We start from the raw sequence: 27,098 nt of genomic DNA, 5'->3' as shown, positions 1-27,098 counted from the left end.
TCAGGAAGTGAAGTAGAGGAAATGGAGGGTAGTGAGAGTGGCGAACCATGGACAAACTATAGAGGTAAAAAGCGGAAAAAGAAAAACAAACCAGATAGTGACGAAGAGATGAGATCCAATGTTGCGGGAAAAAACAGAGAGTATAAAGTGTTTGTTAGACTTATACAGGAAGGGGCTACATTTGAGGACTGGAGTCCTATACAACTGACGAAAGCTCTGTATAAAGAGATTGGGGAGGTAAGATCTGCTAAAAAATTGAGGAATGGAAGCTTATTAGTTTCATGTAAAGATGAGGTTCAACAAAAGAAAGCAATTAAAGTAAATAAAATAAATGGTAAAAAAGTGAAATGTTCAGAGGTCTTTGACAGAAAACTTATAAGAGGTGTAATCACGGGCATACCGATCAGTGAGTCAATAAACAATGTGATTGAAGGAATAACGAATGTTAAAGTAAAAGAAGCTAAGCGCTTGAAAACAAGATGGAACGGAGCCATAACTGACAGTCTTTCGATAATGCTAACATTTGATGAAACACAACTTCCTAACAAAGTCTTCATAGGATACATGAGTTATGAAGTCAGAATGTACATACCGCCACCTGTTAGATGCTACAAATGTCAACGGTTTGGTCACATTGCAGCGGTCTGTAAGGGAAAAATTAGATGTAGTAAATGTAGTGGAGAGCATGACTATGGACAATGTGATAAGGAAGCCAAACTTAAATGTTGCAACTGTGGTGGAGAACATAGTTCAGCATACCGAGGGTGTGAGGTAAATAAAAGAATGCAAGAGGTACAAAGAATAAAAGCCACTCAAGGAATATCTTATGCAGAGGCAACAAAGAAAGTTAGACCTACAAGGGAACAGACAGTACAGATACCAACAATGAGAGAAGAAAGCAAAGACATGATCAATTGTAAAAAGTGTGATAAAATAAAGGAAGAAACAATGATTGTGGATAAAAATGACTTTGTTCTTTTTATGGCAGAGGTGATCAACTGTTCAGCACAGACAACAAGCCGCACGGAAAGGATTAAAATAATAGTTAAGGCAGCGGAGAAATACTTGGGCATTAAAGGAATCTCTTGGGAAACAGTGAGAAACACATTAAATGAAGAAGTTCAGCAACAACAATCACAAGCATGGGGTGGAACTGCATAATGGTAATAATTTTACTGCAGTGGAATGCGAGGAGTTTAATTTCTAATGGTCAGGAATTTAAGAAATATATAGATAATTTAAATGAAAAACCCGATATAGTGTGTGTGCAAGAGTCATGGTTAATATCAAGATTGGACTTTAATATTAAAGGGTACAATGCAGTAAGAATGGATAGGAAAATAGGTAAAGGTGGGGGAATTATTACATTTATACAAAAAGGTATCCAATATAGAGAAGTAAAGAGAGGGAATGAATTAGAATATATTATTGTAGAGATATGGTCAAATGAAGGTAAGGTAAAAATAATAAATTTTTATAACCCATGTAGAATGTTAGAAAGGGAACAGTTGGAGGAGATATGGGAGGATATTAATGGAAAAACAGTCTGGTGTGGAGATTTTAATGCCCACAGTACATTATGGGGAAACAGAAATGACAATAATGGGAGAGTAATTGAAGAATTCATAGAAGAAGAAGAGCTAATTTGCATTAATGACGGGACAGGAACTAGATTGGATATAGCAAGAGGTACAGAATCAGCAATAGACATTACAATAGTTACCAAAGATATTGCAGATAGATGTGAATGGGAAGTATTAAGAGGTAGTACAGTTGGGAGTGATCATTACCCAATCAAAACTCAAATAGGAATAGAATGTGTAAAAGAAATTGAAGTGAGAGAGGAGAAGTGGATTTTAGAAAGAGCAGACTGGGATAAATTTAGGGAAATCAGTGAAGATCGTTTGCAAAAGATTGAGGACAATTTAGATATTGAAAGTATGTGTGTAAGAGTTAGTGGAGGAATAATTGAAGCAGCAAACATGGCAATACCTAAATCTAAACCTAAAATAATTAATAAAATTGTTCCATGGTGGACAAAGGAGTGTAAGAAAGCTATAAAGGAGAGAAATAAAGCATTTAAAAAAATGAAAAGAACACACAACTTTCAAAACCTTATTGAATACAAAAAATCACAGGCAATAGTAAGGAAAACGGTCAAAAAATCAAAGAAAGAATATTGGAGACAATTTTGTGAGTCTATTGGCAGAACAACACCAGTAGAGAGAGTATGGGGAATGATTAAAAAAATGAAAGGAAATGGAAAAGAATATGGATATCCAATGCTGTTGGATGGGCAGAGGGTTATTATTAATAATAAAGAGAAAGCAGAAGTCATAGCAAGGACCTTAGTTAAAGTACACAGCACAGACAATTTAAGCCAGGAGGAGAAAAGAGGTAGGGAGGAAACTTGTAGAAGATATCAGTTTGGTTTAGGAAAAGATGAAGAGGACCAGGTACTAAATATACATTTCTCAGGGACAGAGCTTAATAGGGCATTGAAGAAATTAGGGAAAACAGCTCCAGGAAAAGATGAAATTTGTTACACTATGTTAGAAAATCTAACTGATAAAGGAAAGGAGGTGCTGTTAAGGTTATATAACAAAATATGGGAAGTAGGGGTTATTCCAAAGGAATGGAAGAAGGCAGTAATCATTCCCATTAAAAAGCCTGGGAAAGATCCAAAACAGCCAACCAGTTATAGACCGATAGCCTTGACATCGCATATGGGGAAAACGATGGAAAAAATGATTAATAACAGATTAGTTTACTGGGTTGAAACTAAAGGAAAATTAGGAAACTACCAAAGTGGATTTAGGAAAGGTAGAGGGACAATGGATCCAATTATAAGGTTAGAAGATGATATTAAAAAAGCACAAGTAAACAGGGAATCAGTAATAGCCGTATTTTTAGACATAGAGAAAGCTTATGACATGTTGTGGATAGATGGAGTGTTAATCAAACTTGACCAGTTAGGAATTAAGGGACGAATACTGAGATGGGTTAAAGAATTCCTTTCAGAAAGATCTATAATAGTAAAAATAAATGGTACATTTAGTGGATGCTACAGAGTAGAAAATGGTACACCACAAGGAAGCATCATTAGCCCTTTTTTGTTTTCTGTAATGTTTGATGGGATCTTTAAGGAGATAGAAAATAATACAGGGGTTGCATTATTTGCAGATGATGGTGCGATTTGGAAAAGAGGGAGAAACGTAACTTTTATAATAAAGAAAATGCAACAGATATTAAATTCAGTGCAGGATTGGACAGTTAAGTGGGGATTTCGAATATCTCAAGAAAAAACAAAAGTAATGCTATTTACCAAAAAGACAACAAGAGGGGAATTAAAATTAAGATTGGGGGATAAAGAGTTGGAGAATGTTGAATCATTTAAATATCTGGGACTGTGGTTTGATAGGAGACTCACATGGAACACACATATTAGGAAAATGATTGATAAATGTAAGAGAGTGTTAAATGTGATGAGGTGCCTATGTGGTGTTGACTGGGGTGCTAGTAGAACGGCATTAAAAACCATTTATACAGGGTTGATAAGATCAGTGATTGACTATGGGTGTATGGTGTATGGATCAGCGGCTAATACAACATTAAAACAGTTAGATAAAATCCAAAATCAAGCACTAAGAGTATGCTGTGGAGCCATGAAAACCACACCAGTAGCAGCATTACAAGTTGAGATGGGAGAGATGCCTTTACACCTTAGAAGGGATCAACTGGCAGTAGTATACTGGGCAAACTTGAAAGGTCATAATGATAATCACATAACACAAACAGTTCTAATGCAATGTCAAGAACGAGAGAAACATGATGTTAAAGGTTATGGATGGATTATACGAAATAAAATAAATGACATGGAAATAGATACACTAACAGTTTCGCCCACTGTAGTATTTCCAGTAGTTCCCACATGGCTGCTTGGGGATTTGGAAGTTGATTTTGAAATACTGAAAGAAAAACAAGAAAGTGAGATCGACAGTAAACGAGTAGAAAACTATATAAAGGAAAAATACAATGAGACAACTGAAATATACACAGATGCATCAAGAATTGGACAAAGGGTAGGAGTGTCATACACTATTCCAAAGTTAAAGATTGAGGCTGCAAAAAGAATTAATAATAATTTAGCAGTGTATACAGCAGAATTGTTAGCAATATGGTTGGCTCTAAAGTGGGTTGAGGATAATAAACCAATTAAAGTAGTCATTGCGTCTGATTCAAGTTCAGCACTTATTAGTATAAAAAATTTAGTATCAGAGTCACGGCAGGACATCATTTATGAAATAGTGCAGATGGGAAATAATCTCATAAAATCAGGAGTCGTCATTTCATTGTTGTGGGTACCAGCACACATAGGGGTCAGTGGGAATGAGATGGCAGACAAATTGGCAAAACAGGCAGCACAGCAAACTACAATAGACATTAACATCAAATACAGCAAGTCAGAAATCAAAAGTATTGTTAAAACTAAAGTATTGGGAAAATGGCAACAGATATGGAATAATGGGAGTACAGGACGTCAATATTACAACATACAGAACAAAGTTGGAAAAGGTAGGGAAACAAGGAAAAGCAAACAGGAAGAAGACAAGTTCACAAGAATGAGATTTAATCACACAGCACTCAATAGTACATTACACATGATCAATAAACATGCAGATGGGATGTGTGAATGTAATAACAACCAGGAGACTGTAGAACATGTATTGATGCACTGCCCAATTTACCACACAGAAAGAAATATATTGTTCACACAGTTACAGGAAAAACAAGTGGAACCTAAAATAGAGAATATCTTAAAGTTGAGCACGGGGGATATATGTTTTAGATACGTGTATAACTTTTTGAAAGACACAGGGTTAGGTAATAGAATATAAATGTACTTATGATCAAGGAAATGGGTATTTTTAGGAAGGAATTTGTATTAATTTTTTTTTGGTTGGGGTTTTTTTTTTTTTTTTTTTTTTTTTTTGTTTTTTTTTTTTTTTTTTTGTAGTTGTTTTTTAATTTTTTTTTTTGGTTTTTTTTTTTTTGTTGTTGTTGTTTTTTGGAATGAGCTTTTCTTTTGTGCCGCTTTGTTACACTATAAGGAATGCATAATTTAGCCAACTCCTGATTCACACTCCAATCCAGATGGTGGCGGTAATGCTCCAAAAAGCTGGTTGCCAACCGCCAAACAACACACAAGAAGAAGAAAAGAAGAAGAAGAAATTTTGGAAGGCCAAGGTGTAGTTTTTGTTTTTTCAGCTAGTGTCAAGGTGTCCGCAGGGTCTTAAAATGTCTTAAATTTCAAAAAACAAATTTTAAGCCTTAAAAAATAGAGGTTTCTGACTACTAAATTCACAATGATGAAATTTGTATAATAAGCTTCATTTTCCAACTTCTTATAATTAAAAAACACATATTCATAATTTGACAGCACTTTATCATTTATAAATGTAGCTACCTTCCTTCCACCATAAAACGTTTCGCATAGTGACAATGTCAGAAAATATGATGTCCTGTTTTGGGGTATGAACAGAATGAACAATTGACATCCATATGTCTTTAATAAATATAGTTAAATATGCGTAACAGAGTAAAATTTATGTAGTATCGTAAACAAGATTTCTTTGATTTTTTTTGTAATTAGACATTTATTAGGTAATAATACCCAAACTTTCTTCCAATAAATATTTTGAATAAACTTAGACCAATGGAAAATAACATATGGTACTAACCAGTTCTTTTTGAAATAGTAGACGTAGTTATTATTATTCTTTTTGCTAAATGAAAAACTAATTTTGCCACAGAAAGTATCAGCAGGGTGACGAACCGTACAGTCTTGATATTTAAAACGCACTATTATTAATCGTCATGCAGGCGTCGGCACCTCATAGACCAATCAAAAGCTTTTATTTGTGAGCGCGACGCAACAGAAACGCGTCTAGCGCTGCAAGTGAACGCGACGCGCAGCTCTCACTGATTGACATGAGCTTGTCAGATCGCACTGCACTGCCTGTGCTGCACCTTTGATTTCCTCCGTTTATCCCGGACGTTTAGAGGGTCAGAAAAGTTGCTTTAACTGAACTGCGTAGATTTGACCTCTATCTCTATCGGAAATTTAGCCGAGCATCACCAGCACTGACCAGGTGGATGTGAACTCCGTCCGCTAATATGGAGCACCTGTCGTCCACCACCAACCGCTTCGTAAACGCCATGTACAGGCAGCGCGGTAAGGGGTTTTAAAAATAACAACAATATATTTTGTAAATTATATAAACTGCCGTCTAAAATAATTTTTTCTAAAATGGGCATTTTTTTTCTCTCAAGCTCTTGTGTGTTGGTGCGGTGTTTTATTGAGGTAAAGTTGGTTTTCTATTCACACATTCGTTCATTTTTGAACAGTGACAACCTGTGACACGGTGTTGTTTACCACGGTACTTCATAAATTAGGTCTGAAATCTCAAGTATGACTTCAAAACAATGCACAGTGTTGTACTTTTATAATCATTGGCTGCTAGTATGATTTCTCTATTTAAAATTGGTACATAATACTTTTATGAAATGATATTAATGAGTAAGTCTGAGTTGTGCGAATATAAAGCCAGCTTTACCTCAATCAGCATTTTCACTTTTAAGAAATTTTGTTCATTGCCTTTTAAAGTGAAATAACTGTACATAAACTTAAAAACCTGAGTAAAAATGCTGGTGGCAATAGAGTTTTTTTTTTTTACATCTGAACTCTTCATATGTAGGTCAGAAACACAGCAACTCATTTTAAATCTTGAATATATGTCTCCTTCTCTCTTTTTGCACACTCGCATTGGCACCAGATCCTGAGGTATGGCTTGACATCATCTTCTTGTTGATGGTAGAAATGAATGTGTAGTTTTAACGAAACCTTGAAACTGACTGTGATTGAAACACTCACTCTCGACCCCCACTTGTCCAGCTTCTTATTGTAGATCAGGGCATTAGTGTGAGGTATTAATGTGTCTGGACTAATGAGTGCTGACAGTCTGATGCGGGTCACGTTGCTTGCATTAGAGATTGAGGGAGTTGTTGTGTTGAAGCGCAAACGTTTAGTGTTCTCCTTTTTAAAGGATTAAATTCCAGAATGAAAGTTAATTTCAGTCATAATTTACTCTTCCTCTTGTCATCCAAAATGTAAATGTAAAGGTGTAGTTAATCTGACAAAAGAAAATTTTCTCATCACTATAGGCTACTCGCACTCAAGTGGTTATTTTGAACACAAAAGAATATATTTTGAAGAATGTTCAGCTGTTGGCATGCATAGAAGGAAAATCAAACACTACGGAAGTCAATGGTTTCCATGTTTAACATGTTCTTTGAAATATCATATTTTGTGTTAAATCAAAGAAACAAACTCAAACAGGTTTGGAACGTATAGAGGATGACTGACTATCCCTTTTCATTTAATTTCGTTTTCAGCCAAAAGAATCTAAGGTTTATGAAAAACAATCCTGCATATTTTTCTTCTGAGGTGCTCAGTGGTTTGAACTTACAAACTACAATTTCAATTTCAGCATCAAGCAGCTCTAAATAATCCCAAAGATGGACTGTGTTGGATAAAAAAAGTAATATTTCACAATTTTAAGCATTTCTTAGTCTTTAAAAAACATACAAACAAAAAAAGATTTTAAATTATATGACGCTGTTGGAAAAAGGAATATTTGTTCGTTCATATTCTTTTAGGCTTAGTCACTTTATTAATGTGGGGTAGCCACAGCGGAATGAACCGCCACCTTATCCAGCACATGATTTACGCAGCGGATGCCCTTCCAGCTGCAACCCATAACTGGGAAACACCCATACTCTGGGAAACACCCATACTCATTCACACACATACACTACAGACAATTTAGCCTACCCAATTTAACTATACCACATGTTTTTTGGACTTGTGGGGGAAAATGAAGCACCCGGAGGAACCCACATGAATTCTGGGACAACATGCAAACTCCACACAGAAATGCCAACTGACCCAGCCGGGGCTCGAACCAGCGACCTTCTTGCCATGAGGTGATTGTGCTGGAAAAAGGAATATATTTTTGTGTATTATTTTTGTCTTTTTTTTCTTTTCATTAAACCATTGTATTTGTATTGCTTAAAGTGATGTATATTTACCAAACTTCTTCTCTCGAGTGTGTTATGCTTTGCATACTAAAGAAGCATTTTTGCAGAAGCAGATGAAGCTGATAGAAATGCAAAGGCTTGAATTTAGGAAATTAACTCGAGCTCTGCAACTAAACTGCCTGTGAGCAGAGATGGGTTGAAACTGAACACAGAATATTTGCAATTGAGAAGTCTTTTGCTTTTAATGTTGTGCAGAGATTTTGTAGAAAAAGAGGAAGTCTGTATGGGTCCAGCAAATGGAGATACTGGAGAACGTTGTGATGAATTTCACTAAACTCCACCCTTTAATATCAGCTACAAATAAAAGCTGGAGTCAGGAAATGTAAATTGTTGCGCACCTCCTGAATAATTTAGAATAATTTAATAATTTTCAACCACAAAAGCATGCATCCTTTTGCTAGTGCTAGACAAGCTTTATAGTTAAAAATATTTATATAAAAATATTGAACTGCACTGAGACTGTAGTTTGTAAGTTCAAACCACTGAGCATCAAGTCCACTGTAATGAGAAAAAATCCTGCATGTTTTCCTTAAAAGCTGTCAGTTCTTTTTAGTAATTGTGTTCTGTAAGACACATAATCCTTTAAACCTGTTGATTTTGTTCTGTCTTTTTTTGTTGGGTGATGGGATGGACTGCTTTTGTTCTGATTAAGCATGTATTTAGGTCAGAAAACAACGGTTTGTTAAGGATATAGTTCACCCAAATATGAGTTCAAGTGCACATTCAGTTTTAATTGTGTAGAAATAGGCAGCTGGTGCATTCTGCTTAATCTCTTCTGTTTTTCATGAAAAATATGAGGATATGAAGTGGAAAGAACTGATTTTAATAAATTATTGTTTTGTCTAATTACAGACCACCTATTTACTCTAATCAGATAATATTTTCACTACACCTCCATGAAAAAGGGTACTGCTCAGTAAAATTATTAATAATGTGTATTGAGAAGATTATCAATTAATCTTTCCAAAAAAGTCTAAACTATTTTCCAACAAAAATACTTTTGTTTATTAGTCATTAATATATTTGACATTGATGTGGCTAAAGAAGGTCAGAGCTGCAGGTACAGTTCAATCCTTTTCAATGTCAAATAATGCAGAATGCTTAAATGTGATGCACTGAAAAAATGATTTCTGCAAAATTGTTGCAAACAATTGAATTTGACCAAACAAATAAAATTTAGTAATGTTCTGCTTAATTTGTTTGTTTAAATTCAGCCCAAATAAATTGTTTACAAGCACTTAAAGTAAACAAAAATGAGTAAATCCAAGGAATCTTGAAATCATGTATCAATTTGAATAATTTTTTCAGTGATAGAGAACATTTAATTCTGTTACTGATTGTTGTTTAACTTCTTGTTAAACCTTTTATACCACTTACAGAGTTGACAGTAACAGAGTTGACAGTTTTCACCATTGTTGTACTTTAGCTTTAGATGCTAACCTTAAACCAGACGGCACATGACTTGTCTAAAACAGGATTTTCTGTATTTTCATCATATCATTGTTCTTATTCAAGTGATTGAGAAATTCACCTAATTATCACAGTAATACAGTTGGCAAATACTTAATCTACTATTGTGATTATTAATTGCATACTACTGGTCAAAAGTTGGCAACGCAGTGGCGCAGTAGGTAGTGCTGTCGCCTCACAGCAAGACGGTTGCTGTTTCTAGCCTCGGCTGGGTCAGTTGGCGTTTCTGCGTGGAGTTTGCATGTTCTTCCTGCGTTCGCGTGGGTTTCCTCCTGATGCTCCGCTTTCCCCCACAGTCCAAAGACATGTGGAACAGGTGAATTTGGTAGGCTAAATTGTCTGTAGTGTATGTGTGTGTGAATGAGTGTGTATGTGTTTCCCAGTGATGGGTTGCAGCTGGAAGGGTATCCGCTGCATAAAACAAATGCTGGATAAGTTGGCGGTTCATTTCGCTGTGGCGACCCCGGATTAATAAAGGGACTAAGCTGAAAAGATAATGAATGAATGAATGGTCAAAAGTTTTGGGTCAGTTTTTTTCATGTTTTTTTTTAAAGAAAATTATTCTGTTTATCTATTTATTAAGCGTAAAAAAAAGTGAAATATTTATTAAATATTTATTTATTACTTATTGTATGTAGTTTCAAATGAAATTATTAATTCAGTCATTATTGCTTTTATTGCTCTTACATTAATAATAATAATAATAATAATAATAATAATAAATATTAGAGTGATTTCTGAAGGATTATGTGACTCTGAAGACTGGAGTAAAAAAATTCATTTTTTAAATTACTGGAATAGATTATTAAATTAAATTCTAAAGTACTTTTGAACAGTTATTTTTTTTAGTGCAATAACATTTTACAATTTTACAGTTTTTACTGTATTTTTGATTAAATAACTGCAGCATTGGAGACCAGGAGAAGCTTATTTTAAAACATTTACAAATCCTATTGACCCTAAACTTTTGATTGGTAGTGTGTGAATGTATAATTCATAATTTACTCATTACGGATGAACCGATACCACTTTTTTACAAACCGATACGAGTATTTTAACTTGTGTACTTGTTGATACAGAGTACCGATTCCGATGATTCTTAGATTTGGTTTTAATAAAAGTGTAATTAATTTGTAAGGAGGTTTTATTCTTTTGCCGCTAGCAAGGATGAACACAAACATCTTTAACAGCAGGCTATTCCAAGCCAATAAATGCACATTTGTTGATGAAGGAAATATAAAGTGGTGCAGTTAATACTCCCAACTTTACAAAAAGTGAGTAGAACTATTACTCATTAGCGTTCAGCTACACAAAGTCCCAAAACAACATCCTGCTTTTAAGTACTGTCTTTTAAGTGTACCTTCACAGCAAGAGTTTCTGTGTGGAGTTAGCATGTTCTCCCCGTGCTCGTGTGGGTTTCCTCTGGGCGCTCTGGTTTCCCCCACAGTCCAAAGACATGCGGTTTAAGTGAACTGGTTAAGCTAAATTGGCCATATGTGTGTGAATGAGTGTGTATGGGTGTTTCCCAGTGATGGGTTGCAGCTGGAACGGCATCTGCTGCGTAAAACATATGCTGGTTAAGTTGGCGGTTCATTCCGTTGTGGTGACCCCAGATTAATAAAGGGACTAAGCTGAAAAGCAATAAAAATAAATAGATAATTATTGGTGTTCATGTATCGATGTTGTATTACCACAGAAAAAACCACGACACTATGCTGTATTGATAGCTGTATTGCTGTATTATTTTCCCCCCACCCCTATTATAAACTCTAACCTAAATTCTGTATCTGTAGTTGTCTAGTTTAGCCATAGAAGACTGTGAGGATGCCGAATTGGCCTATACCATGAGAGATCTGCCCCCTCGAGCGGCTCACACCTTCCCTGAGCACCAGATGATGGACAGAGAGCCAGATGGCAGCACCGCTGCTTACACTCCTGGGACGCCCACAACCACACGGCCCATCAACAGAACTTTCCTGGGCTCTGAGCAGGAGTTATTCCGCCGCGGCCAGCTCAGCTCCGTCAGCTCTCTGGACTCTCCCCTCAGCCCCTCACGCCCCAAAAGTCCATGGGCCAGATTTGACCCCTATGACTCTGCTGAGGTAATGTAGACGCTCTGTATAATTTCCACTCAGGGTGCTTTTCATTATCAGCAAAGGAATTAAGAACATTTTTTACATTGCTTAGAGAGTAGTGAATGGGCGAGTGCCACAAGCAGATTTTTTTGTGTTTTTGTTGTGTAACTGGCGAAAAAAAGTCTACGATTTCAAGACTTTCAACATTAAAAAAAAACTGATAGCAGCAGTCAAAAGAGTTCCTTCCATACACGTTAATGTTTACACTCACGTTAGTGTTCTTTTTTCTGTACTTTTATGCAAAAGTAGTATAATACAAAGTGTTAAGTGCTGCTTAATGGTTAATCATGACTAATAGCATACACAATAAAGCGGTATTTGCATAAGATACTGTATGTGCATATTATGTTTATATAAATGCACTCACATACATGTTTATATACTTATATATGTTAATAATTTATTTCTAGATGAACATTTTCTCTACTATATATGACACATATACAGTGCATCTGGAAAGTATTCATAGTGCTTCACTTTTTCCACATTTTCTTATGTTACAACCTTATTACCAAATGGATTAAATTCATTTATTATTAGGATTTTTTTAAATTGTTGCAAATTTTTTAAAATAAAAAACCTGAAAAATCACATGTACATCAGTATTCACAGCATTTGCTCAATACTTGTTGATGTGTTGATGCACCTTTGGCAGCAATTACAGCCTCAAGTCTCAAGTCTTTCTGAATATGATGCCACAAGGTTGCCACACACTTTGGGAATTTTTGCCCCCATTCCTCTTCGCAGTACTTCTCAAGCTCTATCAGTTTGGATGGGAAGCGACGATATACAGCCATTTTCAGATCTCTTCAGAGATGTTCAATAAGATTTAGGTCTGGGCTCTGGCTGGGCCACTTAAGGACATTTACCGAGTTGTTGTGAAGCCACTCCATTGATATTTTGGCGTTTGGGTCATTGTCCTGCTGGATGATGAACCGTCGCCCCAGTCTGAGGTCAAGAGCACTCCGAAGCAGGTTTTTATTCAGGATGTCTCTGTATATTGCTGCATTCATCTTTCCCTCTATCATAACTAGTCTTCAAGTTTCTGCTGCTGAAAAACATCCCCACAGCATGATGCTGTCACCACCATTCTTCACTGTAGGGATGGTATTAGCCTACTGATGAGCGATGCCTGGTTTTCTCCAAACATAACGCCTGGCATTCACTATAAAGAGTTCAATATTAGTCTCATCAGACCAGAGAATTTTGTTTCTTATGGTCTGAGAGTCCTTATGAGATGCCTCTTGGCAAAATCCAGGCAGGGTGTGGCTTCCGTCTGGCCACTCTACCATACAGGCCTGATTGGTGGATTGCTGCACAGATGGTTGTCCTTCTGTAAGGTTCTTCTCTCTTCAAAGAAGACCGCTGGAGCTCAGACAGAGTGACCGTCGGGTTATTGATCACCTCCCTGACCTAAGCCCTTCTCCCCCAATCACTCAGCTTAGATGGCTGGCCAGCTCTAGGAAGAGTCCTGGTCATTCCAAACATCTTCCATTTACGAATGATTAAGGCCTCTTTGCTCATTGGAACTTTCAGAGCAGCAGGATTTCTTCTGTAACCTTCCCCAGCCTTGTGCCTTGAGACAATCCTGTCTCGGAGGTCTATAGACAATTCCTTAATTCCTGGGACCTTATATAGACAGGTGTATGGCTTTTCAAATAATGTCCAATCAACTGAATTTACCACAGGTGATCTCCAATTAAACTGCTGAAACATCTCAAGAATGATCAGTGGAAACAGAATGGAGACAAGATTTGGAGACAAGAATAAAGCCAATACCCTCTACGATTGTAATAGTCCAGTGCAACAGCATTATGTTGTCATGTCATAAATCACTTAAATCAGATGTGTGAGTCATTTTGATTAAAATAATGCCATCTAAGAAGTGATGTCATCTTTTTTTTTTTTTAGGATCAGGATAAGGAGTATGTTGGCTTTGCGACGCTGCCTAACCAAGTGCACAGGAAGTCTGTGAAAAAAGGTTTTGCCTTTACTCTTATGGTGGCAGGTGAAATTTTATATATAAATGTGTTATATATTTATATAATTGTATATTTTATGAAATCCGGATATAAAACTTTGTTAATCCTTCCAGGAGAGTCCGGTTTAGGGAAATCTACACTGGTCAACAGTCTCTTCCTCACAGACCTTTATAAAGACAGGAAGATGCCGAATGCTGAAGGTAAAGGCCAGGGTCATTGTTGATGATGAAAACATTACATAAATAAATAAAAACTAAAATACTAAATAAAATTTAATAAAAAAATATTTAAGCTATATTAAGCAAACTATTAACCAAATTATTAAAATATACAAAATCACTCAAACTACAATTTAAGTTAACAGAAAAACAGAAATTATAAAAGTTTAATCCATTTCAAAGACTGAACAAAAATGTAATAATAGTTCAGTGATTCTAAAGAAACACTGGTAAAATGGGGGTGGGATGGTGGATACTTATGATCACGCGAAATGAGTACCTGGGGAGGAAGAGGTGCTTATGATCGCAAGAAGAGAAGACCGGGGGTGGGGATTGGTGGCGGAGTTTAAGGTTGGGGAGAGTTAATTGGCGGCAGTGTTAAGGCTGAAGTGAGTTATGATTGCACGAAATGAAGATCGGGGGGTAGAGGGGGATTGTTTATTTCGCCCTGTGGGCCCGTCTTTGTTTTGTACATGATCTGAAAGCTGAATAAATAAGCTTTCCATTAATGTATAGGTGATGTATTTTTTAGGATAAGACAATATTTGGTCAAGATACGTTTGAAAATCTGGAATCTGAAAGTGCAAAAAATCCAAATACTGAGAAAATCACATTTAGTTTGTCTAAATTAAGTGCTTAGCAATGCACATTATAGTAATATTAAACAATAAGGCTATATTAGTTAATGTTAGTTAATGCATTGACTAATATGAATAAACAATGAACAGAACATTTATAACAGTATTTGTTCATATTAGTAAATGTTAGTTAATGAAATTAGTACATTGTTAGTTCATGTTAATAAATACGTATATGTGAATGTTAATAATGCGTGCATGATGATTAAAAGCTGTACAAGTATTTATAATTAGTTTATTTTATAAAAAAGTGAGTTTTGATAAATTTACAGTGGGAAATTTTCTAAATGTGTCTAAAATGCTTTTTGACAAAAAAAAAAAGTATAATTTTGCCCCATAGAGATGTATTTTTGGCTTTTGCCAATGATATAGCCACGCAACTTAAGACAAATCAACATTAACGATTTTAATTAATTAAAAATACCTTTTACCTTAAAATATATTGCCAAACCATTTGCCAAAAATAATGCTTAATGTCTAAAAAAAGTCCAAAGTATTCAGGCTATTTTACATTTAGCTGATGTTTACACTATGTTTAAGAGGTTGTTTGAATTGTTTCTTTAAAATGTACTATTTATTTAAAGTATTTATCCAATACAAATGAAAATTGTACTAGATTGGTCTTTATTATTGGTCATTTTCTGGTGTACAGAGCGGATTGCTCAGACTGTGGAGATCACCAAACACACTGTGGCCATAGAGGAGAAAGGAGTTAAGCTGAGACTCACCATTGTGGACACACCAGGATTCGGTGATGCTGTCAACAACACAGAGAGGTGTGACTGAAATTTGAACCCAAAAGCAATATTATTCAATGATGCATAAGGGTTTTCTCTAGCAATAATGTCTTCATATTAGAAATAATGGATCATATTATCTCCTACTGTATATTTGGTGTTTCTAGAATTGTGGGTACATTTTGCTTTTCCCAGATAAACCGTCTGTTATTTTTCTAAAAAAGAAACTTTAATGAAACCCAAATTATATCAAGTTATGTCTAAAAAATAAAATAATATTTGTTTGTGTTTTAGGAACATTTGTTGTAACATCTGAATATTACATTCAGCTTTAGTTATAATTAAATATATAGGTCTAATTTTCATCTTTTCATCTTATTTTTGTGCATTTGCTTCACCAAGTTAATAAACTAATGAACATTTGCATGAAACATCTATTTTCTGTATTATTTGTCATTTCAATTTTATATAAATACATTTTGTGTCTTTGCCTACAGATTGTCATGCCTTTTTATAACAAAATAAGAGTTGATCAGAAAGTAAAGCACTTGATACTTCCTCTGGTGGGAAACTCTGGAAGACTCTGGAGCTTGTCATTTATTCTTCTCCCATTAATTTGTCCAAAAGTTGAAGCAATAGTAGATTAAGTTGACTGTTATTGTGATGTTTCAGTGAATTTCTCTTTACTTAAAAAAAAAAGATATAGTGACACTACATAAAATTCTGTTTTAAACACACCATCTTGTTTCTAGTTAGCCTCTAGAGCTAAAGTGCAAAATAGTGCAAAGCCAACTCTGTTAGTGCTTTAAAAACTTGACAATAATTTAAACAACAATTAGAAACACTCAAATGTTCCCCATCACATTTAAGCACGCTGCATTATTTAACATTAATAATGTATTCAATTTTCTAAAAAATATACATGTGTTGCACATCATTCCAGTTTATGCAAAATGAATGGAAAGTACTTGTGAAATGTTTTCACAATTCTGAAATGAGTCATATGTTTGTGACTGTTGATACGGAGTAACTCTGTATATTAAATGCAGTACATTTGCTCATTACAATTTCTTTTTAATTTCTTGTAATAGCTGGAGGGCAATTGTGGACTACATTGACCAGCAGTTTGAGCAATACTTTCGTGATGAAAGCGGCCTCAACCGTAAGAACATCCAGGACAATCGTGTGCACTGCTGCCTCTACTTCATCTCACCCTTCGGCCACGGGTAACACTTCCCTACTTGCTTACATTTCCATGTAAGGATTGTTATGCTGTAATCCAAAATGCACAAAAAATATGTTGAAACATGACTATAGCGGTTACATCATCAAGGATCATTCACTGTGAACTCTAGAGAGTGTGAAAATCACTGAAGTTCACTAGTTTCTAAAAATACTCTGAGAAGCCTGTCTGTCAATAACCATCCATAACAGATTGAAAGTCACTTAAATCACATTTCTTTCTCATTCTGATGCTCAGTTGACTGTTTCTACATGCCTAAATGCATATAGTTGCTGTTGTTATTGCTACACAGTCAATTCTCCCTATATGCTGAGTATGCATGCTGTGTAGGGCCCCCAAACTGTAAGAGAATACACAAAAACATATATAAAAATATTTATAAATGAGCAATATCACACAAGTAGCAGTGTGATATGACTGTATATCAGCACTGGTGGGAGGCATGCCTTGACTCGAAGCCACAGGCCGAGTGCCTTAATCCCCCCCACCAGTACCGATATACAGCCATTTCACACTGCTACTTGTGATATACGTGTGATATTGCATTTATACAACAGTTCGACGGCACAACAGTGTATATAAACAAGAAAATCAAACACGGAGAGTCTCAAAATTCTTTTGTATGAGGAACTACTTTCTTCTGTCGTTCATACACATCTGCAGCTGACGTCAGGACAGCAGAAACCGTTGATACTTCACAAACGTCACTGAATGATTCTCTAGCTTAATGACCTAAAGTCATGACAAAACCGGTCATTTTTGCTCACATTTTAAGATTATACAGCTGAACGGCATGAAATGCCAATAATCTAGAGATTTCCCAGAGTTTCTGTTGCAATCAGGATATCAAAATATAAAAGAGAACAATTAACTTATAAAGTCACTTACCTGATTTATAATTTACCGGATTTGTTCAGCTGTAGTTTAAAACTCACATAGAGAAAATACAGAGTTTTTGAGATTTTCTCACTCCAAGGGCTTATTATGCAGTCTCTGTCGCCATCTTGTGGCAGAACGTCAATAGTCACTTTCTTTGGTCTGCTCAGACAGGCTGAAGGCGGCCAATACTATAAGTCTCCTAAATTATAAATATTTAAAATAGGCACTATCCTTATAAATAAACTGCATAGTTGTAATCTAAACAACTACATTCTCGACAAAAAAAAAAATCCTAAAAAATACATTAAGTAGTCCAACAAGAGTAATATTTGTCAAACTGTAGAGTGTCCTCTGCTCATTTCTATGTAAGAGGAAATTGTTTAATGTGCATTTATTTTCTGTTTTATTTTAACATTTGTAGTTCCCTTTTATCATATTACTGACTGATACTTCTCACAGTTGTTTGTTGACAGTGAAATTGATTCATGGTTTTGTTTCATTTTGGGATTTTTATTAGCACTGTGAGGTTTTGCCCTTAGGAGTCTAGTATTGGCTCTGATTAATAAGATATTTGCTTAGTGTGGTGTAACATCAGCTCATATTGTTGAAACAACACAGTAGACAATGAATTTCAGCCTTGACTAACTACTGTAGTAAATTTCTGAAATGATGCATTGTGCTGGAACCACTATTCAGAGATAAATTCAGTTTAATAATATAATATAATATAAATAATATAGAGTTTTCACATAACTTTGTTACCAGGTCATTGCATTTTTCCTCTTTTTTCCAGTCTCAGACCAATTGATGTGGAGTTCATGAAGATTCTCCATGAGAAGGTCAACATAGTGCCTGTGCTGGCCAAAACCGACAGTCTTACTCCAGAGGAAGTCAGAAAAATGAAAATAAAGGTGTGTATGCAATATATAATAATAATAATCAACATATACATAAAATTCAATTCTTTGACTGTTGGTTTACTTTCTCTCCAGATTCGAGAGGAGATCGAGAGATTCGACATCATGATCTACCAGTTCCCTGAGTGTGAATCAGATGAGGAAGATGAGTTCAAACTCCAGCAACAGGAACTAAAGGTGAGCACATTTACACACCATTGACTCACTGACTAACTCTGATTTAGTTATAATCTGGATTTGCTCTGTTACAGGATAGCGTTCCCTTTGCAGTAATTGGCAGTAATGTTCAAGTTGAAAACCAGGGCAGGAGGTTCAGAGGCCGGCAGTATCCCTGGGGTTTGGTTGAAGGTACAGTATTTAGAGTACTATGTTATTGTTTTTGTGTACTTAATGTTATATTTGTACGCATTCATATGAGGAATTAACTGTCTCTGCAAATAATTTATTCATTAATAATCTGAACGGTTTAGTTTTACCTGGTACCAAGTAGAGAACTTGCATTTTATAAAATTTTGTTCCTATCAGCATGTTTGTGCAACTTTCTCCCATGTAAATTCTTAATTGCTTGTATCACAGCAAAAAACAACAATACTTATTCTGTATAACAGTGATTCTCAACTTTGACCATAGGACCAACACTTCTAAAGTCATTAATTGAACAAAATTTACTCAAATCCTGAAAGAAATGTAAAACATTTTGTCTTTTTTTTGGACTGTCCACAGAACAATTGACTGTTGCCTTCTTAACTTGCTTAGGTAACCTAATTAACCTAGTTAAGACTTGAAATTGCATATTAAGTTGAATACTATCTTGCAAAATAACTAGTAATATATTGTGCACCTGTTATTATAGTAAAGATGGAAGAAATTATTCATTATAAATGACGTAATAAAACTGTTTTGAAATGTGTTAAATCTCTCCATTTAAATCACATTTCAGGCATTCACAGCAGGACTAGTCAATTTGCTTACAACTGTGTGTGTGTGTGTCTATGTATGTATGTATGTATGTATGTATGTATGTATGTATGTATGTGTGTATGTGTGTATGTGTATGTGTATGTGTGTGCATGTGTATATGCTAAGTCACAATGTAGATAGATACATGGATGGATGGATGTATAGATAGAAAGTCTTCCCACATAAATTGACCAATTCTGATAAAGAAACACTATGAGGTGAGGATATTAAATACCTAGTTCTACTTTTGTTGTTATGAACAAAAAAATAGTATTTTGAACATACTAAATACCAAAAAGTGAACAGTGCACACGTACAAAAGCAACATGCAAAGTTTGTATCACTAAAACACTCAGTGAACCACTTGAAACTGCAATAAGGCATGAAGGAATGTGATAAACAAACATCTTCATTTTCTGCTGCTTTGAAATAGTGTGAAAACTGTGAAAAGAACAGTACAGTATACACAAAGGTGTCTTGCCTCTTGCAGTGGAGAATCCTGAGCACTCCGACTTCCTGAAGCTGAGGAACATGTTGGTTCGCACACACATGCAGGACCTGAAAGATGTGACGAGGGAAACACATTATGAAAATTACCGCGCTCAGTGCATCCAGAATATGACCCGCATGGTGGTCAGAGAGCGGAAACGCAGGTTAGAGGCCAAACTCGCATCATTCAGATTAATGGTCTGATTATTCTTGGTTATCATGGGCCTCATTTATGTATATAAAAAAGACAATTGTGTATAAACCATCCTAAATCATTTCGGTAACACTTTATAATAACTATGAATCATTTAAGCAATAGCAAATTGAGTTCATTATTTGTTAAGCATTAACTCTAATAAACGTTTGCAAGCAGTTTATAACAGTTTATGCAGCTACAAATGCTCTATTCTTCAGTTATAAGCACGTCTATAATGTGCTTAATAATTGTACTTTCATATCTTGTTAATGTTTTATTTTTCATTACTAAATTAAGTATCACATTATTTACAAACCAGTTATTTAAGCATGGTGGTTTTTAAAGATCATTCAGAATGAGTTAGTAAATGATTAATAAACTATTCAAATTAACATTTATATTTCTTATTATTCAGGCATATAGTAATAGTTAATTTGTATGTTAGTAAATGCTTTATTAACTTAACTTCATCCAGTTTTGTGACCTAATCTAAAGTGACGACAGGTTATGCTTTGTAAATCCCTTATAAATGACAATTAAAGGGTCACTTATATTCTAACCAGGAAAAAAGAAAATAAACGACTTTATTTCTATTCATTTGAAGATACACAAATGAAACTGTATCTGTTGAAAAAATATTTGGTACCTTATTCAAAATAAAATTACAATTTAGACATCGCTAAATAAAAAAGTTTTGCATCATAATACATTGTTAAATTATTATATTGTTGTTTTATCCAATTTTTACAGTAATTTTACAGTAGTTTTATTTTTAGATAGGATTACAAAGATTATTTTTCATTTAATACAAAGCCTTTAATTGTCATTTAGAAGGGATTTACAAAGCATAAATAGTCCTCACTTTAGATTAGGTCACAAAACTGCATGAAGTTGAGTTAATAAAGCATTTATTAACATACATAGTAAACATTACTATACGCCTGAATAATAAAATATATAAACGTTGATATCAATAGTTTATTAATTATTTACTTATTCTGAATGATCTTAAAAACCATCGACTACTCTTAAATACAAATGGTTTGTAAATGATGCAACACTTATTTTAGTAATGAAAAATAAAATCACCCACAAATTATGAAAAAACATTTATTAAGCACATTATAAATGTGTTTATAAGTCAAGAAGACAGCATTTGTATCTGCAGTTATAAACTGCCTGCTAACGTTTATTAATGTAGAATTGCAAATAATCAATTCAATATATGCTAATACTTAATAAGTGATTCATAGTGTGTAATTTTTATAAAGTGTTACCACCATTTCATTAAAGTGTGATTTAGAGAAAATGAATGCGCACGAACACATATTTATAAATCACAAATGATCTTGAAATTCTTGTAAACACCCCCAATTAATAGAGTTGTCATTTTAGAAATCAATTCTGCATTGATTCTGAGATTTAGTCTTGAACAGCAGATGGCACTCGATGCATTTTGAAAACCGCAGAATTGATTTTTCATCACAGCTCTATTGATGAATATTATTAACAAATAAAAGAGTCTGTCAATGTTAAAAATACCATTTGAGAATGGTGGAAAAAAAACTTTTTTAGTGGTTTAGTGAAGGTAGAGGCCTTTTTAGTTTTTACAAAAACAATATCCTTAAACTCATCAGAACTCGCTTGTCTCAGTATTGTTTTGTGTGTGTGTGTATGTGTAAACTTTTTAAAATTAATTTCTTACTTCCAGGGCCATTTATATTAAAGTTAATATTCAGCCGCACCATGTTGGTGTTTCATAACATCTAGTTTTTATGAGGTTAGCCCAACGCTCAACCCCCTAACCTGGAAGACCAGGACATACACACATACACTACAGACAATTTAGCTTACCCAATTCACCTTTAGCGCATGCAAACTCCACACAGAAATGCCAACTGGCCCAGCCGGGGCTCGAAGCAGCTACCTTCTTGCTGTGTGGCGACAGTGCTACCCACTAAGCCACCGTGTTGGCAAACTTTTTTTATTACATTTCTATTTTCTTTTCACAAAAGTGCAACAAATGCATGTTGATAAAAAAAGCAAAGCCTGTATGTCTGCTCAGACACTGATGTGGCTTTATACAATTTTCACGCAAATACTGTGCTTATGAAAAGTTTCTGTGTAAGGCTTCTGCAGACGTAATATTGGTAAATTATATTCTTTTAAGGAATTTAAGACTCCTAGAAACCCTGACAGAATTTTAAAGAGATAGATCACCCAAAAATGAAAATCTCCTCATCATTTACTCACTTTCAGAAAAAACTATTTTTTTTTCTTCTGAACACAAAACAAGAAATTCTGAGGAATGTTGGACACCAGCAGCCAGTAGCTATGTTTCCGTACAAGGATGCAAATTAAATTTTATGTGCAAAACTGTAATATCTCATAAAAGATTTGCAAATAAAGCAGCGTTTTCATCCAATGATTCAGACAATAGGATCATCACTTCCCAATGAACTTGCACCAAACTTCTTACTGCGGTAGGAGAAGCTGTGTGAGTCTCTTTCTTATATGTTTATTATGAGCATTTTTCTAAATTTATACACATCCTTTGGTGTTTTCTTGAAGCATTTTATGCAATATTCCAAAATGTGCATAAAAATAGGTGGATGGAAACCTAACTAGTGAAATCTATAGTAGAACAAAAAAGTGCTGCGGAAGTCCATGGCTGTTCTTAAGAACCTTATTTTGTGTACAACAGAAGAAAGAAACTCAAACAGGTTTAGAAGAAGAGGAGTAAATGATGACAATGATTTGTGGGTGAACTATACCTTTACGCGATCAAATGTTTTTATATATAAGACTCCACTTGTAGTATGGTACTGTATAAATCTGTCTTACTGTGGTTGTTGTCATCCAGTCTAAATAGCCGGCTGAGAGAAAGCCCCTCAGACCTTCCTGTGCCTCTGGTGCCTGTGGACACTGAAACTGAGCGCCTTATTTGGGAGAAAGATGAAGAGGTAACTGTGCTTGGTTTGTTTGTTAAAGCACTAGAATATACATTAATGGATACTAACCTACCATTTCCTCCACACTAATATTTATAAAAAAAAAAAAAAATGAAAACACCCCTTCAGCCCTCTATTAGTGTGTGTGTGTATATATACTGTATATGGCCTTTACATCGCATTCTCTGACAAATGGCTGTTTTGGAGAAGTAATTGCAGGACTGTCATTGCAGTGGTGTTGTAATTAATGATGACTTGCTTTTAATTAACAAACTTTAACTAAAATATGACACAACAGCCATTAATGGACAAATGAGATGTGCTATGTAAATGCTTAATATGTAGTTTGGATTTTGACACAGACTGACTTTGTGCTTTTCTATAATACATATATTAAAATTTATATTTTGACCAATATCAATGTGTTGTTACACACCTAATCATTAGTTTTGCGATGTAATGTGGTTATTTATATAGCGCATTTATCGTGTAAGGACATACACCCAAAATGCTTCACAGTCATAAAGGGGGTCTCTCCACACCACCACCAGTATGCAGCATCCACTAGGATAATGCGACAGGAGCCGCAGGACAACGGCGCCAGTGCAGTCACCACACACCAGCTATAGCTGAATTGAAGAGACAGTGATAGAACCAATTCAGTGGATGGGGATGATTGGGAGGCCATCATGGGTAAGGGCCGATGGAGGGAATTTGGCCAGGACACTGGGGTTACTCCCCTACTCTGCCATGGGATTTTTAATGACCACACAGAGTCAGGATCTCAGTTTAATGTCTCTGAAAGATGGCGCTCACTGACAGTATAGTGTCTTCTTCACTATACTGGGGCATTAGGACTCACACAGACCACAGGTTGAGCTTCTCTTGCTGGGCTCACTAACACCACTTCCAATAGCAACCTAGTTTTCCCATGTGGTCTCCAATCCAGGTGCTGACCAGGCTCAGCCCTGGTTAGCATCAGTGAGTAACCGGTCTTGGGCTGCAGGGTGATATGGCTGTGGTATTTTATTTACATTTACTCATTTAGCAGATGCTTTTATCTCTTACGCAACAGACTGATGTCTAGGAATGGTGTTTTGTTGCATTGAACAAGAGTCAATATTATTAAAACTTAATGAATTCAAACTTTAAGCCAGTTGTTTACAATTATAAATACAGTTCTGTGGACATTACTATTTATCTTGATGTGAAAATGAAATTTGAGAAAAAGTGTTGGCTAAAAACAGCTCTCTGACAGCAGAGATTTCTTAACTAGACACACATAACTAATAATGTAGATGACTTAAGATACAGCTGTCTTTTTATGGACAATCTGTTCTTTTTCTTCCAGCAAAATATACGTTTACATCTTGTGAATTAAACAATATATTGACCTTTTAGAACGGTTTTAAAACAACTTAAAAGTAAATTACTTGTATTGTCCATTTGAAAACATTACAATTTTGTCTAATTGTACCTATAGTTAACATTGTTGATGCTGCTGCTATTAGAACATAAACATTGCAAATTTGCATTCATATTTAGTTTTTACTATGACTGAAATCACAGATGAAAATGACAGAAACTGAATAAAAGATGCTTTTTCTTTGTTTGAATCTCATAATTGCATATCGAGTGATACTAGACTGCAATATTGACAAAAGTCTTATAAACAAAGGATTATGTTCAGTTGTATAAACATTAAATATCAGTTCTGCATATTAGTTATAGGCCAGCCCACAAGGAATTTGTGTGCACATAAATACAGTGGGTATAGAAAAGAATCACCCCCCTATAATTACATTTTGTTGCATTGTAGCTTGAAATAAAGACAGACAGTTTTTGATTCATCTACTGCAACTTATAACACCCATCCAAAAGATATAACACCAACATGTCTGAAATAAAAATGAACATATAAAAAACTAAATCAATGGGTTGGAAAAAGGATCACCCCCTTGTTTCAGTATTTGGTTGAATAACCTTTTGCTTTAATCTGTTGGGATACGTTTCTACTAACTTTGCACATCTAGACTTTGCAATATTAGCCCATTCCTCTTTGCAGAACTGTTCAAGTTCAGTTAAATTTGATGGTGTCCATTTGTGGACTGCAGTCTTCAAGTCATTCCACAGATATTCAATGGTGTTTAAGTCTGGACTCTGACTTGGCCATGCCAGGATATTCACCTTTTTCTCCTTCAACCACTGTATGGTCAGTTTTGCTGTGTGCTTTGGGTCGTTGTCATGTTGGAAGGTAAACCTTCTTCCCAATGATAACTTTCTGGCAGAGGGCAGCAGATTTTCCTCAAGAATTTGTTGGTATTTTGTCCCATCCACTTTTCCTTCTATCCTGACAAGTGCTCCAGTTCCTGCTGCAGAGAAACAACCCCATAACAAGATATTTCCACCGCCATGTTTTACGGTAGGAATGGTGTTATTTGGATGTTGAGCTGTATTGGATTTCCGCCAGACATATCGTTTGGTGTTGAGGCCAAATAATTCAAATTTAGTCTCATCTGACCATAACACTTTTCTCCATGTGGCCTCAGAATCTTCTAGGTGCGTTTTGGCAAAGCTCAGTCGTGACTTCATGTTGCTTTTCTTGAGAAGAATCTTTTTTCGTGCAACCCTCCCATACAAGCCACATTTGTGGAGAATTTTTGATGTTGCCACATGCACACAATGACCACTCTTTGACATAAATTCCTGCAACTGCTTCAGAGTTGTTGTAGGCCTCTTGGTTGCCTCTCTGACCAGTTTTCTCCTAGCTCTTTCATCCAGTTTGGAGCGACGTCCTAATCCAGGAAGGGTCTGTGTTGTACCAAATACCAGCCACTTATTAATAATGGACTTCACTGTGCTTCTAGGCATTGATAAAGCATTCAAATTTTTTTTTGTATCCATCCCCTGCCTTGTGCCTGGCCACAATTTTATCCTTGAGATCTTTTGACAATGCCTTGACACCCATAGTTGATGGTTTGCTTCAGTTGCACTACCTAGGGTTGAAATGCTACAAAAAAGCTATTTTCATGCTGAGCTAGTCAAATTGACCAACAAAGAAAGTGAAATGACATTGTGTGTCGTTAAGAAGGTGATTAGTTACACCTGATTGAGTTTACCAGTAATTTTTTGGAGGGGTGATCCTTTTCACAACTGAGTGATTCTGTTTTTTATGCTTGTTAATTGTTTTCTGACATGTTGGTGTTATATCTTTTACATAGATGTTATACGTTGTACTGCATAATTACACCTAGATAAAACAAAACTGCGTCTGTCTTCATTTCAGGCTACAATGCAACAAAATGTAATTATTTTGAAGGGGCATAATTCTTTTCTATACCCACTGTATGCAGATTTCCACAGGTTCTTGAGCCCATCATTTAATCTATTGATTAATATATGCAGGTGTGTGTGTGTGTAAATATGTTTATTTCATTAAAATATTTAAAATAGTAGATAAATGAGACTTACTTTGACTAAACAAGTGGATCTAATTGGATTTACTTTGTAAACCTTAAGTATTTTATTTGATTTATTAAGTTTTTACCTACTGTACTCTCAAAATCATTCAGCATACAGTAAATACACAGATTGTGTACAAAATTCTGTGCAGAAATTGCAAAAAATGTTTGCAGATCGTGTGTGGCCCTGGTTATAGGGCAAGCAAATTATATTTTTCCAGAATCACTCGATCTGTAATTATGAAATCCCAACAAGTAAAAATCTTTGTTGTTGTAAGTTATTGCAGTTTGAAAATGTCTTTTGGAAGTCTGATTGAGATAATGAATATTTAATTAATGTTAGATTTCCAACACATTTAAATGTTTGTGTCTGTCCTGATTATTTAATGTTGTTTATTTTTGTTTGTTTTTTCTTTACAGTTGCGGCGAATGCAGGAAGTTCTGGAAAGGATTCAGGAACAGATGCGTCATGGACATGAAGATTTACCCATTAATTGAAGTGTATTTAAGAGGTTTCACAAGCTTAATATAATTAAACAGAAGTAAATGTATGTTTTAGCATTGAGAATCTTTAGAGCTTTCCCCGACAACAGAACTTTTAATATTTTATGTAAATATCAACAACTGTTGTGGTACACCAGAAATAAGACCAGTACAACTTG

The 27,098-nt window shown here is 35.1% G+C and overlaps 1 protein-coding gene across 1 annotated transcript; it reads left to right on the top strand.

Annotated features, from left to right (window-relative positions):
* Window positions 1–27,089, top strand: septin4a (septin 4a). The gene is made up of 12 exons (XM_056445753.1): window positions 1–64; window positions 11,424–11,732; window positions 13,677–13,773; window positions 13,861–13,947; window positions 15,256–15,379; window positions 16,432–16,566; window positions 18,256–18,373; window positions 18,455–18,556; window positions 18,631–18,727; window positions 19,830–19,992; window positions 22,888–22,987; window positions 26,857–27,089. The coding sequence occupies exons 2-12, from the start codon at window positions 11,475–11,477 to the stop codon at window positions 26,932–26,934; spliced, it is 1,359 nt and encodes a 452-aa protein (XP_056301728.1). The 5' UTR covers window positions 1–64; window positions 11,424–11,474; the 3' UTR covers window positions 26,935–27,089.
* Window positions 27,090–27,098: the final 9 nt, after the last annotated feature.

Source organism: Danio aesculapii, chromosome 21 (assembly GCF_903798145.1).
Source record: "Danio aesculapii chromosome 21, fDanAes4.1, whole genome shotgun sequence".
Taxonomy (NCBI): Eukaryota; Metazoa; Chordata; class Actinopteri; order Cypriniformes; family Danionidae; genus Danio; species Danio aesculapii.
The sequence above is the reverse complement of the archived record's forward strand: the minus strand, read 5'-3'. Positions and strand labels throughout refer to the sequence as shown.

Coding starts and splice junctions, on each gene's coding strand:
- septin4a (XM_056445753.1), top strand. CDS start 11,475: ATGAGAGATCTGCCCCCTCGAGCGGCTCACACCTTCCCTGAGCACCAG. Junction 11,733..13,676: donor ACCCCTATGACTCTGCTGAG/GTAATGTAGACG, acceptor TTTTTTTTTTAG/GATCAGGATAAGGAGTATGT. Junction 16,567..18,255: donor ATCTCACCCTTCGGCCACGG/GTAACACTTCCC, acceptor TCTTTTTTCCAG/TCTCAGACCAATTGATGTGG.